Here is a 15,126-nt window from a genome sequence, read left to right as displayed (position 1 = left end):
TTTTAAAGGGTAGAGTTTATAATTTTAGACGTTTGGCAGTATTTTATTGTTAATATCATTTATGAACATAATAATTATAAACTTAATAAATAAAAATAAATGTTTTGCGATAAATTTACTTGCTAATTGTAATCACGTGATACCGGTATTCTATAATTTATACATTTGGGTGACAACCAAAATGTACATAATTATTGCGCATGGGAAAAAATTTTTATAAAATATATTCAATTTCACACAAAAGGTAGAAGTGAAATTTCATGCTTTAGTCGCAAACAATTTTCCATTTTATATAAGTATTTATTTCATTATTAAACGCAATAAAAGAACATATAAACCACTTTTTATATTAATCACAAAAATCACTATGAATTACCGAATGACTTGATTTTTCTTTAGTTTAATAATTACTCCACAATAAAACTCATCCATTGGTTTAACTAAAAATAAAAAGAAATTTAAAATAAATATTTGAAAAGATTCTGAATACGCTTCATTTTGTTTTCTTTCGTAAGAGAACCGTGTTCTTAAATTTGAAAGCATGCCATAAAATAAATAATGAAAAGTAAATAAAGTAAATACAAAAAGAAATGTTCTTGAAAATATTTATATATAATATAAGAAGTTTAAATAATAAAGGTTGTATGTAAAAAAGTCTGCTTGGATTGTTCTAAGCAATAAAGACGAAGGGTGTATACAATGAAAAATATGTATATGTATATATATATATATTATTTAATGAAAAATAAAACTTGTGCACCGTAAAAGAATTCTTTGAACTTACTCAAGTATATTTCGGGATAAAAAGTAAAGCTATACATATTTATATTCGTTCACATCAAGTGAACTTTACCCATTAAAATACTTTAATAAAATCAAAAATTGCTTCACAGTATTATATCCAACCAACCAACCAACCAACCAAGAAATTTCTTTAAACCATTGAAATGCTTGCATTTCTTGGTCACGCATAAATATTTTTAGGCCTTTGGATGCAATCCTCAGCAAAAAGAAAAGAAGGAAAAAAAAAAAAATATTACACGATAAACCTTGTTCCCAAATTCTCCGTAACATTCTCCATAATATATTGCTATACCTTATATAATACGCGTAATAAAAAATTAGCCATAAAATACAAGTAGAGTGTATAATTGGGAGTGATAAAAGGAAATATAAGAATATATATAGGTATGCATATATATAAACACCAAAAGAAATAATATACTCCTGTTTTCACCTTTTTTTTTGTTTCTATGGCAGACTACCCAAAGATGATGAACCAAAAAGTCCACCACTCGATGAATTATTTAAATCTGATCTGCTCGAAGCTGAACCGGAATTATTATCAATAGGTATTCCTGACTGCGATGATAATTCTCGAACTTGAGTTTCCAATTTTACGTTGCGATTCCTTTCTTGTTCTACCATTGATTGAAGACGTCGAATATAATCCACTGATTTACGAAGAATCACGCCTTTATTAGGTTTATTGGCAGAATCAACATATAAGTCCGGCAATAAAGTTGAGAGCTCTTGAATTTTTTCGTTAATATTATCCCGGCGACGACGTTCAACTTAATATTAGAATAAATAAATAAAATTAAAAAATTTTGACATTGAAATATGAGAATGGAACCAATAACAATCCAAACAAAATTATTTTTTTTGGCACAGTAGATGTAGACAAGTATTCTAATTTGACAATCATATCTCTTACCAGCATTATGTGACTCACGTCGACGACGTCTCTTCTCAAATAACATAGCCCTATAAAATAATTATCATTAAAATCTCTTATTATTCCGATGAATAAAAAAAAAAAAAATTCGAATCTACCTGACAGAGAAAAAAACACAAAATAATACATGCGAAAATACATGCTTATGATGTTAATTTATTGATCCACAAAAATAAAATAAAAATAAAATAAAAAACAACATAAGCTGCTTTAAATTCCTGATTAATGAATACGTACTGTTTTTGAGAATCGGTATCGTCAGATTCCATGAAACCAGAAGAGATCATTTCGTTAGAAGGGAATTGCAATGAACTTGGATGAGCGCCAGTAAAGTTGTTGTCTAAACACCATTGGTCACCATTAGTAGTAGGAAGTACCGGTAGAGACATACTGATTTGGCTCAAATTGTTCACATTGTTATGTGGATGTCTGTATATCTTACTATTATTATTATTATTTATGTTTGCCTTGACATCCAAAGGACCTATTGCAGAAGTAGTAGTAGGGGCGCTCATTGGAAATTCTTCCATATACGGGTATTCTACGTTTTCAATACTCCTGGGAGAATAAAGTGAATTATTACCAGGTGACCCCCCAAAAGACTGAAGACTGTCTAAATGAGAGGTTGGTTTACAAGAAGTTCCAAAAAGTTCAGAATCAAAGCCATGACCTGGTGGACTCCCTAAATGAGAGATTGGTTTAAATCGTTCAGTTTCAAAAGTATTTGGTGGAGTGCCACGAGGTGAGCTTGTCATTGGTGACACTAGTGTATTTTGATGATCAAAGTCCAAGTCAACATTAAGTTCTGTAGGAGTTGATTCCTGTTTTATATGGTTCATATTATATTGGAGCTGTCGCATTGACAAAATCTGAGGGTCTATAGTATCACTAGAGAAACTATTATTCGAGAGAGGATTATTTGCTTGAAAAGAATTATTAGGAGTAGGCGGTGCTCCATCGCTGTTTGTCTGCCTCTGATTTCTCAACTGAGTCTGTGCCAAATGATAAGGTGTAGGATTTGCGAGACGAGAAATGGGTTGCGGCGTTGTTTGTTGTTGCTGTTGGGGATGAACGAAAGAAGTTCCTTGTTGGTACAGTTCTGGGTTCATTTGTATATTGTCTCTAGCTGTCGGCGTTCTTGATTTATTGGTTTTTTTATTTATATATCTTCAAAATACTAAAAGTAGTTTGGTTCGAATATGTGTAAAATTTTTTTTTAAAACAAACAGAACATGCTGAGAGAGGTTGAAATAGTGGACAGAGAGAAGAAAAAAAAATTTAATAATAATATATATGACGCAAGAGACAAAAAAACAAATGTAGGGGGAAAGCAAAATTTTCTTTCGACGTACAACCTTTTTTGATCAAACTCTAGCTTACTTAGGTTCCCTATGATATCATAGGTGACATCTGAAATTAACTTTTTTCGCTATTTTGGTTTACTTATAAATTTATATATATATTATCAATAAAGAAAGGGATAAAATCCTATTTTCTAATGAATCTTAAATATAGGAGACGGTGGCTTGATTATTGAGACTAAAAGCCACATTCATTCTTGCTTATTTTGTTAAAATAAAGAAACGCAGCAAAATAAAATGTTCGGAAGATACCGTCGCTTCTTCACTAGAAGCTAAACCAAATTTATTCTGCTTGTGTAAGTACACGGGATTGGCAGTCTCTAATTAAAAGGAAGATTGATTTTCTATCTAAATGCCGCTTTACATTATTTTCTTAGCTAAACCATAATTCTGTCGCAGTAAAGATAAGAAATCCCGATTATATTAAGTATTTGTAACTTGATTATCTCCGCAGCTCATTTCAATCCGATCGAACGAGTACAAAGTTGATGTGCAAACTTTTCTCCTTTATTCCTAATTTTACCTCGCTCTTCTTCACACATACACACAAAGAGCTTAAATTTTATGTCACATTTGTTATAATAATGTGCGCTAGTTTGTACCCAAAAAAATTAAAAAACGCAATCTCCAAATTATTTAGCATGGGCAAAAACTCTTTTTCTTTCGATCTACTGCATATAATCACCTTGTAAACATTTAGTTAGATTTCAATTCGAATGAACATTTAATATATGGAAATCAGCAATTTGACAAACTATTTCTTACCAGCTTTATTATTACCACTTCAACCGAATTGGTTTTATCATTGTATAAATAATTTTCTAATCGAGATTCAATAATAACCTAAATATTTTATTTGAGCTTAATCTTTTTTTTTTGGTGCTAGATAATCAAATAATGTCGTACTTGTATCACAAATTTTATCTATGGAACAAAGGTTGAATTGTTCTTGATTCTTGTTTTCTTGTTTGATTTCCTGTTAGATAACTCGGTATAAATAAAATCACATGACTATAAACAAACAACTTTTTACCTCCACGTGACCTTCAATTTAATATTGACAAATTAAATATTAAATTAATGAATAATACCAAATATTGCAATAACAGTTTAATCTGATATTTATTAGAATTATCTAAATTTATTTCAACTATTATTAGTTTTAAATAAATAAAATATTAAATAAATTACAAGAAAAAAGAAAAAGAACTATATAATAATATTTTTATAAGTATATACTGTATATCTGGAGTCCAGCTATAATATACATGATACAGGACCCCGGATATCTCCAAAACAGGTCATAAGTCACACTTTCGGCAGATTGGCCCATTTTTCAGGGCTCAAAAAATCGTTTTTTGTAAATATCTCGGCATCCAGTGGTCCAATTTTAATGAACTTTTTTTTATTTTGTAGCCCTCATTTAGCTCTACAATTTAAAAAAAAGTTCATCAAAATTGGACCACTGGATGCCGAGATATTTACAAAAAACGATTTTTTGAGCCCTGAAAAATGGGCCAATCTGCCGAAAGTGTGACTTATGACCTGTTTTGGAGATATCCGGGGTCCTCATGATACATTTAAAAAGAATATGCATTTAAAAAATAACTAACAGAAAAATTTCTTATTTATAATACATTTTAAATCAAAAGAAACTAAAAATATAATAACTTTTTAATGATTAATACAAATTTATTTTTATTTTATTTTATTTTTTTTTAATTTTACAGTGCACGCATTTTGCATTGGCTAGTTTATTAAAATAAGATTATGTAATAAAAAATTACAACAAAAAATTATAACATAATTAACCAATAAATCACTTATTATATATCAAAATACTCATGTATACACTGTTAGATAATTAATTTAACTTAGCAAGTATCAGCATTTGAAATGCTTTATTTTTAGTATATATAGGATTCCGAAGAGTTTGCGTAGAGTTCGTTTATATTAAAATTTTTCAAAAGTTGCGTATAAAATTTCAGTATCCTACATACCCCTATTTTTAATACAACCAGTAATTCATTTTAATAAAATTTATATCATTAGATTCGTCTCGATGCGAGGATTCTAATGATAGTAAAATCGAATTCCTAGCTTCAATAATATTGACAGAATTATGTCATAAAATGTAATTTTATTTCGGTACTTAAAGTTTACTTGTGAGTTATATTAGTATTATTCAAAGTCCTGTTATAATATTATCAATTAAAATCAAATTTTGCTTTTTTTTTGTCTGCATTTTTATGAAAATTTCACATTTGACCTTCAATATAATAACATTTTATAAAATTGTTGTAATATTATTAATTAAAATTAAATTTTATCAAATATTCTGATTTTCTGATAAATAGTGTATTTTTTATGAAAATTCTATATTTTTTATCAAATGTTGCATATTTTCAGTAAATTTTATGTTTTTTTGGTTAAATATTTTATTTTCATCAGAATATTAAAATATTACATTTTTTTTTTGAAAAATATTCAATAATATAGCATTACATTAGAAAATATAGCATTTTACCAAATTACATTAAAAAGAGGATCCCAGATATCTCTAAAACAGATCATAAGTCACACTTTATTTATAAAAGGCTTGCCCTTGAATTTTATTAATTTTTGCTGTAAAGTTACTTTAGAGAATACCAGATATTCAAGAAAGAACTACAACAAAGTGCAGAACTAACTAATACAAGAACAAATAATCTTCCAAAAATTACATAATAAAGAAAAAAGCTAGATTATTTAACCCGCCCTCTCTATATAAATAACTACAGCTACTCTTCTGAGTTATATCTCAAATAAGATAAAGTCGATTATGCTATATGTACTTAGCAAAGCACTTAGCTACATTTAAAAATCCAAGTATTCCAAAGCTAAATACCATTAACACCATCAAAAATGCACAAAATTCAATTTCCCCTATTTAACTACATATTATGGATAACAAACCTACTTCAAAAAAACCTTCAGGAACTTTTTAGTCGTACAGTCCAGCTACTAAAGGAACTTTTTAGTGTTATGCAATCCTAACAGGAACATTCACCTCATTTCGAACAATCCTTAATAGAGGACATCCACCTCATTTTGAACAATCCATTAGCTTAAGATCTATCTAGATAAGTCAATCCAATGATAGTTCAACATGTGACCACCTTGATTGGCATACTACAAAAACTGTGGTACTCAACCTGTTACCTCTCTTATCACCCAAATGATCATTAATTTTGAAAATTAGTAATACTAAGCTACCATAACGATCAAATTTTCCAGTATTCATTAAAGCTCTGAACGGTTCAGGCTAAACTGGGGAACCGATCCGAAACCGGCTCAAAATTCGGTTCAGTTCAGTTCGGGTATTAGAACCAAAAAACCAGCAGTTCGGTTCAGTTTAATCTGATTTTTTATAAAAATGCGAAAAATCGAATAGCCGTCCATCTAGTGATCGTACAAAGTCCAACCATATATCATTGGATTCGTCTCGACGAGACGCGTCGAATGGTAGTAAGATCACGTTTCTAGCATCGATAGATCACACGTTAACTCACGCTAAATGATTTATAAATAATTGGAATTAGCAAGCTATCTATCGGTGCTAGAGACATGATCATAGCACCATTCGACGCGTCTCAGTGAGACGAATCCAATGAATATAAATTCGTCCGTATACGACCACTGGATGGCGAATAATATCAAGTTTCGCATTTTTTAAAATTTTTGAGCGTTAAAAATTAAAAATTCCGATACATGAATTTATTCGTTGTCCAATGGTCGTACAAATATGAATTAGGACTCATTGGATTCGTCTCGATGAGACGAGTCGAATGGTGGTGAGATCATGTCTCTAGCATTAATAGATCGTATTTTAATTCACGCTAAATGATTTATAAAAAATTGGCATTAGCAAGCTATCTATCAATGCTAGAGACGTGATCTTACCACCATTCGACTCGTCTCATCGAGACGAATCCAATGAGTCCTAATTCATATTTGTACGACCATTGGACGACGAATAAATTCATGTATCGGAATTTTTAATTTTTAACGCTCAAAAATTTTAAAAAAATGCGAAACTTGATATTATTCGCTATCCAGTGGTCGTATACGGACGAATTTATATTCATTAGATTCGTCTCACTGAGACGCGTCGAATGGTGCTAAGATCATGTCTCTAGCACCGATAGATAGCTTGATAATTTCATTATTTATAAATCATTTAGCGTGGGCTAACGTGTGATCTATCGATGCTAGAGACATGATCTTACCACCATTCGACGCGTCTCGTCGAGACGAATCCAATGATATATGGCTCGACTTTGTACGATTACTAGATGGCCGGCTATTTGATTTTTTGCATTTTTATAAAAAATTGGATTAAACTGAACCGAACCGCCAGTTTTTCGGTTCGGTTCTTACGGATTTCAGCTCTAATCCGAACCGTCTATAATCCGGACCAAACTGACCCGTTCGGAGCTTTAGTATTCATTTATCACCCAAAGAAAATAAGATTACACCAAAAAAAATGACCAAAAAAAACAAAATCATAAAACCCTGAAAAACTCACAGTGCAATGAGAAAAACCTGAGTAAAAAATACCAAACATATATTTCAACTCTGTCTCCTTATTTTAGAAGACTAACTCCCCCATTAACAACTAGTAAAAAATATGTTGGTTGATGAGCTTCTTCTAAGAAATAACAGTCTGGCCTGCGAACTACTTGGCCAGTTAAACTTTAAAGGTGTAAGAACTAAAACGTACTACTTTTCAACTTTTCAGAAAGCCCAGAAGAATATTCATATAGAACTGCCATTTTACATTATTGTTAGTAACTTCAAGATTTATGATAACGGTCCTAACTAGAGTTCCGAATGGGTCAGGTCAGGTCAGGTAAATTGATAAATCTGACCTGAAATTTTTTTTCAGGTCAGGTCAGGTCAGATCATATCAGGTTATCTATTTAACCTGACCTGAACTGAAACCTGAAAATTTTTAGGATTTATATTAAAAATATCAAAAAAAAATGATGCAAAACATTTTTTTTGAAATATTGCGATTCAGTTTTTTATATTAAAATTGTATAAAAAGGTGAATCGCAATACTGCAACTAACTTTTAAATATAAAATCAATATAAAAAAGTGAATTCCAATATCACAATTCACTTTTTATATATAAAAAAGTGAATTCTGATATCGCAATTCACTTTTATTATATAAAATCAATATAAAAAAGTGAATCCCAATATCGCAATTCACTTTTATTATATAAAATCAATATAAAAAGTGAATTATAATACTATAACTCACTTATTATATAAAATCGTAGTTTCAGATCAACATGTTATTCAGGTTATATTAATGTTACAACCTGAACTGATTCTGAATTGCAATTGCTAAACCTGACCTGAAAAATTCAGGTCAACCTGTCAGGTTACCTGAATTTGGTCAACCTGTTTGGAATTCTAGTCCTAACTCAATATAAGCTGTAAAGAGTTCAGGTTATATATGAAGTCAAAATTAAAGCCCAAAAGTAGAAATATTTCGATTTGGAAAGGTCAAAAGTTGAAATTAAAGTCGAAATGGTTGAAGTTATATCATAGTCATGTGATTTTTATAATTATAATTTAGGCTGGACCAAATTGATAATCTGTTTAACATTATCACAAGATTTAAAAATTAGAAGGGAGGGCTTATTAACAACAATAAGTAACTTTAATATCACGTGATTTATTGAAATTACCATTAGTGCTGCTAGTATTTATTTATTTATTTTTTACAAATTAATACTAAACTACGTATTTTACATTTTTTTCTTCCTATTGTTAGATTGAACATCGTTACTTCCACCTCTTTCTTTTTATTAGTTTTAATTTCAACCTGACAAAAATAATTTTTTCCATTCTTCAGGCACCAAATACAATATGGAAAAATAAATTTATATTTCGCTACCAGATTTTCTTGAGGATCTGCAAAACTACCATCAACTCCACACCAATAGCATAATTGTTTTAAACCTTGCCTGTGAGATATTGAAGAATAATAGGCTAATTCAATAGGCAATTCACAAGTAATCTTCTCACGAACAAATAATTTGTTGTATAAAATATGGTCTTCTGAAACCAATAAAGAGTCACAAGTATAATTCATTTCATTTTCAATTAATCCAAATTCTTGTCTCTCATCAGATATTAATGTTCGTTCACTATAAATGCATCGTAACTTTCCACATTGAAAATATTCTATATAGGTTTAGACCTTTGTATTGATGAGAAGACCCTTAGGAACATGGTCAGCAGATTCCAAAGCTATCACCAAAGATGGTCTGTGAGGTTCACTTGTTTCAGTATTGTGAACAGAATTGAAAGCAGCATAATGGTCATCATTTTCTATATTAATATTATAAAATAATATTAATGCCATTTTACATATTGTTTATATTTGATATGACAATTACCTTTTGATGGCATAGGATCAGAAAAATTTCCCAGTTTTTCAAAAATATCATGAGGAAGACGGATTGGCTTATATAGAGTACAAGATATATCATTGCATTTTTTTATCTGTAATAAAATAAAATTAAAATTCAGTATTTAATAGGACCCCGGACATCACATATATAACTCATAACTGATCTGCATGAATTTAAGTACTTTTTGCTCCTGCTAAAATAGACCTAATTTGCTAAAAATCAAATTATTACATTTCAAATCTATACTAATTTGCTAAAACTCAAAATATGAGTTAATAATCTTTTTTTTATTATCAATAAAAAAATAAATGATTAATATAAATTAAACTGCCAATTTTTATAATTAAAATATGTAGATTATAGATAAAATAATAATTAATAAAAATAATAAATTAAATAAATAATTATTAAAAAATAAAATGTTGCGAAACTAAACGGACGGGTTTTTGGCCCACATTATGCTTAATTTTGGCCGGAATTATACTTAATTTTGGCCGGAATTATACTTAATTTTGGCCATAATATGACCCGGACCCCGAAACTAATATTTTTAAAAATATTATTTATAAAGTTAAAAACAAAGGATAAGTTAAATTTAAAAAAAAGTACCAATTTGCTCAAATATAAAATATGACTTTGTAAAATCAATACAATTTGCTAAAACTCATAATTATGACTATTAATTAATTTTCAATCAATTTACTCTTTCTAAAATTATGAGTTTAACCTAATTTTGATTGAATTTGCTAAAACTCAAATGTAAGTTATATATGTGATGTCCGGGGTCCTTATTTAATAGTGTATTATAGATTAATCAAAAATATTTTTTATAGAACCTGAAAATAATAATGGCATATCCTGCAATGAGTTCTTATAAAATTTTGGAATAGATTTTTCTTAGAAAGAATATCAGCAGTAGTTTCTGATATTTTTAATGTTTGATCAATTATTAAAATTGTCTAATTAAAAAAAGACATTAATATAAAGTATTGATTTAAAAATCATAAATATTTTCGCTATAAATACTTACATTGAAAAATTCTGTAATGGCAAATTCTTGAGCTGGATCATAACAAATAAATTGTTCATTATGTAAACGAAGATTCTCTGTTTGATCTTTAAGAAATTCTTGAATCAAAGTAATTGAATTTTGCAATTCACTTGCTAATTAAAGTAATTTTGTTGCAAGATTTCAGATTTCTTCTAGTGTATTAGCTTTTCCAAACAACACTTCTATATCTTCTGACATTGTTTCTCATATTAAAGCTACTCCCTGTAAGGCCAAATTTAATATTGACATAATTCTTTCAGCAGGATTTGTTCAACTTTGGTGGGGTACTGTACGAAAGCAATTAACATGTCAAAATTCCCACAAAGAAATAAACAAATTAAAGAAATTTGGACTAATCCATAGGTTACTCAATGATCGAGACTACCATCAGTATAAATGCAAAGAATGGGAGGAATTGTTTGTGAATAATAAGCAGAAATTGTATTAAAAAATTCTGTTATATGTCGGATAGCAGTACTGGATTGAAATATAGTGTCTTTATAAGAGACAAAAACTTGTCTATCATAAAATGATTCTTCAATACTTAAGGGAACTTTGCAAATAAAAATAACAGAAGGTGTCAATGATAATTTAGTGAAATAGTGATCACATGCAACCAAATTAGCTTTTTTTAGAACCATGGATTTTTTGTTACGAACTCCAGTAGAAGTAGCCACTCCCTCACCAATAGAAACCTTGTGTTTGTCATCTGCACAAATTAAGCAAATATAGTCCCGAAAAAGAATGGCAAATTCCCACAAATAGTAGAACAAACATGCACAATAATGAAAATCAGAATGTTTTTTCTGAAGAAGACATGTTTGAATTTGAAATTTGACATTGAATCGACCAGTATAATAGATTGCACTAGCTGCAATGGCCAATGGGATTAGTAGGAAAAAATTGTAATCTAATCCATTTTCTACAGGGAATTTGAATTTCATTAGGAAGTGGAGTAGAAAATTTGTTTTGCAAACGTTTGATTATAATATCACGAAGATGCTGAACTGACATAGCCAAACACTGGTAAAAAAATGGTCTATCCTACACATATCCTACACATATCTTACATATATCGGGTACTCAAAATGTAGAAAATCATACACAAATAATACACATATCATACACATATCGGGTACTTATATATATAGTATACCTATCAGGTACCTGATATATGTATGATATATATATTAGTACCCGATATGTGTATGATATGTGTATTATTTGTGTATGATTTTCTACATTTTAAGTACCCAATATGTGTAAGATATGTGTAGGATAAATCATTTTTTTACCAGTGAAAGGCATATACATAATATCATGGTGATGACGATCATCAACTGCAAGTATTTTTTAAGTTAAAATTTTAGTAAATTAAATAAAAAATGCGAATTAGAATTGGTAAATATGAAAAATAAGACAAATAAAATTAAATTTATCTTACCTCATTGAAAAAACCAGCCATTTCATTCTAAAATGCGTCAAATGTGGATCCTTTAAATCCATTATTAATGCAAAAATCAACTATAATAGTCAGATCCTCTAAGGCTAGCATAATACGCAAACAGTTTTTAATCTCTTTAGTCTTTACTAATTACATCATTTGTAACTGCTGCATCACCGGTAAAATCATAATAAAGAGTACGTAAAACTGCTGGAGTAACTTGTTTAATGAGGAAATATTATAATTTGATTTTTTTAATTAAAATTGGTATTTTTAATATTAATGTAAAAATATGAAAATTATAAAAAAATTACCTTATGAAGAGCATTTTTTCACATTTGTCATGTGTAAAATTTAGGTAAAAGCTTTTGTAAGCTAGCCATTATTTGCGCTAATTTAGTCTCATCTTGGTCATTAAAACAAGAAGGAACTTTTCAAATATAGTTTAATGTTCCAAGATAGTTGCCTTGGTGATACTGATAAATTGTTACTGCTACATCAAATTGCAATTCTTTAATATATATATGTTTTTTGAAAACATCATTTGAAAGAAAAGATTCTAAATTAACATATTCATAATCTTCTTTACTTTTTAAAAATTCTGATAATTCGCCATATCTTCTTTTCATATGCATGATACTATTAATTGTATAGACCTTAAGATCAACAGTTAGATCTTGAGCTAGAACATCACTGTGATGAATTTCTTGCATCCGCTCATTTGCTATATTAAGATAATGTGAATATTTTTTGATAACTTGAATTAATTCTAATACCTTTTGAATAATTGGTTCCCAAACTTTACTGCAAGTCCAAGGTTGTGTTACTGAAATTAATAATGATTGAACAAGTTCTTCCAGTTTGGCATGTGACAATTTTTCTTTTTTGTGTTTACCATGATGATAGAATTGGTTATAAATGGTATTTTATTTGTATAATGAGAGTTCTTGAAATAAAACTGGAAGATGAAGTGAACGAGCACAAAACTTATCTAAATGTGGATCGATATATCAAATTAATGCTGCCAGTCACTCAATAAATTTTTTGCCTGCAGTTTCATGCAGATTGCCATTCCATTTTTTTGTTGCAATAATCATATGGTGTGCGTCACCTATAAACCACAAAAATATCATGTGACTTTAAAATTTTATACGTTAAGAATTAAGCAGTAAAATGCAAATTTAAAACAATAAATTAATAGAATAGCATATGCTGAACATTTCTATCAGTTTACTTTTTAAGAATTAATATAAAAATTTAATTTTATTAAGTCTGAAAGTTCGAGAATAAATCATATGATCTATATGGAAAAATGGAAAATTTCAAACTGGTGATCAGGATAAATATTATATGAATTTCATATGAAAATAGCATTTTTTTTTTTTATTAATTTCCCCACGCAACAACAATGACTCATCCATCTAAGAGAAAAACTAGAGAAAAAGAACAGTTACGAGATAATAACAGAAAGTTTACAAAATGACCAAGACTATCTAATAGATGTGATAAATTAAGTGATGAATGGAGTGATGAAAATGACAGTGAATGGGATGAAGAGTTTAGTTTATTAAATAAAAAAGAAGCTTTTGAAGATAAACCTTTTGAGTTAACCTGGTCAGATAACACCCACTTGGAAAAAAAAAACGTGAACTATATCTTACTGGGAAAATAAAAAAATTAACATATTTTGATAAATATAGACCAAGTGGCTTCTTTACAAAAGCTGCAAAAGGAACTATAAAAATATCAACTTTTATGAATAATAAACTAATACCAGATGATTTTGAAGACGTTCTTGATGATATGGATGAGGAAAAACAAAATCAACTTGATGTGGGTGAAAGAATTGAAAATTTAAAGACTGATCTTAAAGAAAAGCAGAAGATTTTAACAGCTGCTGAATATAACAAAAAATGTGCAATATATGAGTATTTGAAAAGACTAGGTGAAAATGGAAAAGGAAAGATGAAAGCCAGCAAAGAAGCCATACAGTTGATTTTTATTGATTGTGCACCATATAGAGCAAGATTAATTCAATACTGGGTAAAGATGTTAGCTGTAACTGTAATATTAAGACACAGTATCATATGTAATAGGTTGCAACCTATCTACATTAAAAAGCAAAAGTTGTAATGCTGTAATTAAGTTGTAATGCCATAATTAGATCGTAATACTGTAATTAGGTCTTAATGCCGTAACTAATCTGTAGGACAATCTTAACGTACGCATCATGTGTACGATCTTAGTGTACATCCTTATTAATAAAATTGAAATTACCATATTTTTGGTAAAATTTAGTAAATCCGGTACAATCAAATGAAGTGCTAGTTAAAGTGCTATAGTTACAAATTAGGAAATAAACAATTTTTAAATCACGTGCATATACAATAGGATAATAAAAGTATTGTTTATATTTATAATCATCTCTCTCTCTCATTTCTCTCATTTAAAATTTCTTATTTAGTGATATATTACAGTCAACTCCCTCTATAGTCACTCCCGTTATAGTCACATTCTACTATATAGTCACACCAGTTGAATGTTCAAAACACTTTACAGTCGGCTCTCGATATAACGAAGTTGGTGGTTTGGCCAATCAGGCCTTCGTTATAAGAAAATTCGTTAATAAAATATAGCGAATTTCGATATAATGGGAAAATCTGGTATAACATATGAAACTTTGGTATATTGTGGTATATTATGATTTCTTATGTTATGTACAACGTATGTTATACAAAATATCTTCGTTGTATTAAAAAAAGTTCGTTATAAAAAGAAATTCGGTATAAAAAGAGTCATTTTATTATGTACAGTTTATAGACTTACTTCGTTAAACGGTATACAGCATTTAATTAGTAATATTCGTTATAGCAAATTTTTTTTTATATGTTAAAATTGGTACAACACTAAAGATTCGTTATACCAAATAATTCGTTATATCAAAATTCGCTATAACGAGAGCCGACTGTATTATTAAAATCTATCCTATATAGTCACAATCTATCTATAGTCACTATCACACCTATCCTCAAAAATCTTATATTAAAAAGAACCGTTTATAA

The 15,126-nt window shown here is 28.9% G+C and overlaps 3 protein-coding genes across 3 annotated transcripts; 1 reads left to right on the top strand and 2 right to left on the bottom strand.

Annotated features, from left to right (window-relative positions):
* Positions 1–436: 436 nt before the first annotated feature.
* OCT59_012112 (uncharacterized protein) lies at positions 437–3,237 on the bottom strand (the record flags this gene model as incomplete). Its single annotated transcript, XM_066134245.1, has 7 exons — positions 1,976–3,237; positions 1,718–1,767; positions 1,335–1,574; positions 1,238–1,261; positions 1,050–1,096; positions 785–813; positions 437–440 (listed from the first exon to the last, which is right to left on the bottom strand). Exons 1-7 carry the CDS (start codon positions 2,845–2,847, stop codon positions 437–439), a joined length of 1,266 nt encoding a protein of 421 aa, XP_065989529.1. The 5' UTR covers positions 2,848–3,237.
* Positions 3,238–8,866: 5,629 nt separating this feature from the next.
* Positions 8,867–9,520, bottom strand: OCT59_012111 (uncharacterized protein; the record flags this gene model as incomplete). Its single annotated transcript, XM_066134244.1, has 2 exons — positions 8,867–9,277; positions 9,356–9,520. 2 exons carry the CDS (start codon positions 9,518–9,520, stop codon positions 8,867–8,869), a joined length of 576 nt encoding a protein of 191 aa, XP_065989528.1.
* A 4,299-nt stretch (positions 9,521–13,819) lies between these two features.
* OCT59_012110 (uncharacterized protein) lies at positions 13,820–14,197 on the top strand (the record flags this gene model as incomplete). Its single annotated transcript, XM_025327610.2, has 1 exon — positions 13,820–14,197. The coding sequence occupies one exon, from the start codon at positions 13,820–13,822 to the stop codon at positions 14,195–14,197; it is 378 nt and encodes a 125-aa protein (XP_025170449.2).
* Between the last annotated feature and the right edge of the window lie 929 nt (positions 14,198–15,126).

This window comes from Rhizophagus irregularis, chromosome 2, assembly GCF_026210795.1.
Source record: "Rhizophagus irregularis chromosome 2, complete sequence".
In the NCBI taxonomy this organism is placed as follows: domain Eukaryota; kingdom Fungi; phylum Glomeromycota; class Glomeromycetes; order Glomerales; family Glomeraceae; genus Rhizophagus; species Rhizophagus irregularis.
This window is presented reverse-complemented; position numbering and strand designations above follow the sequence as displayed.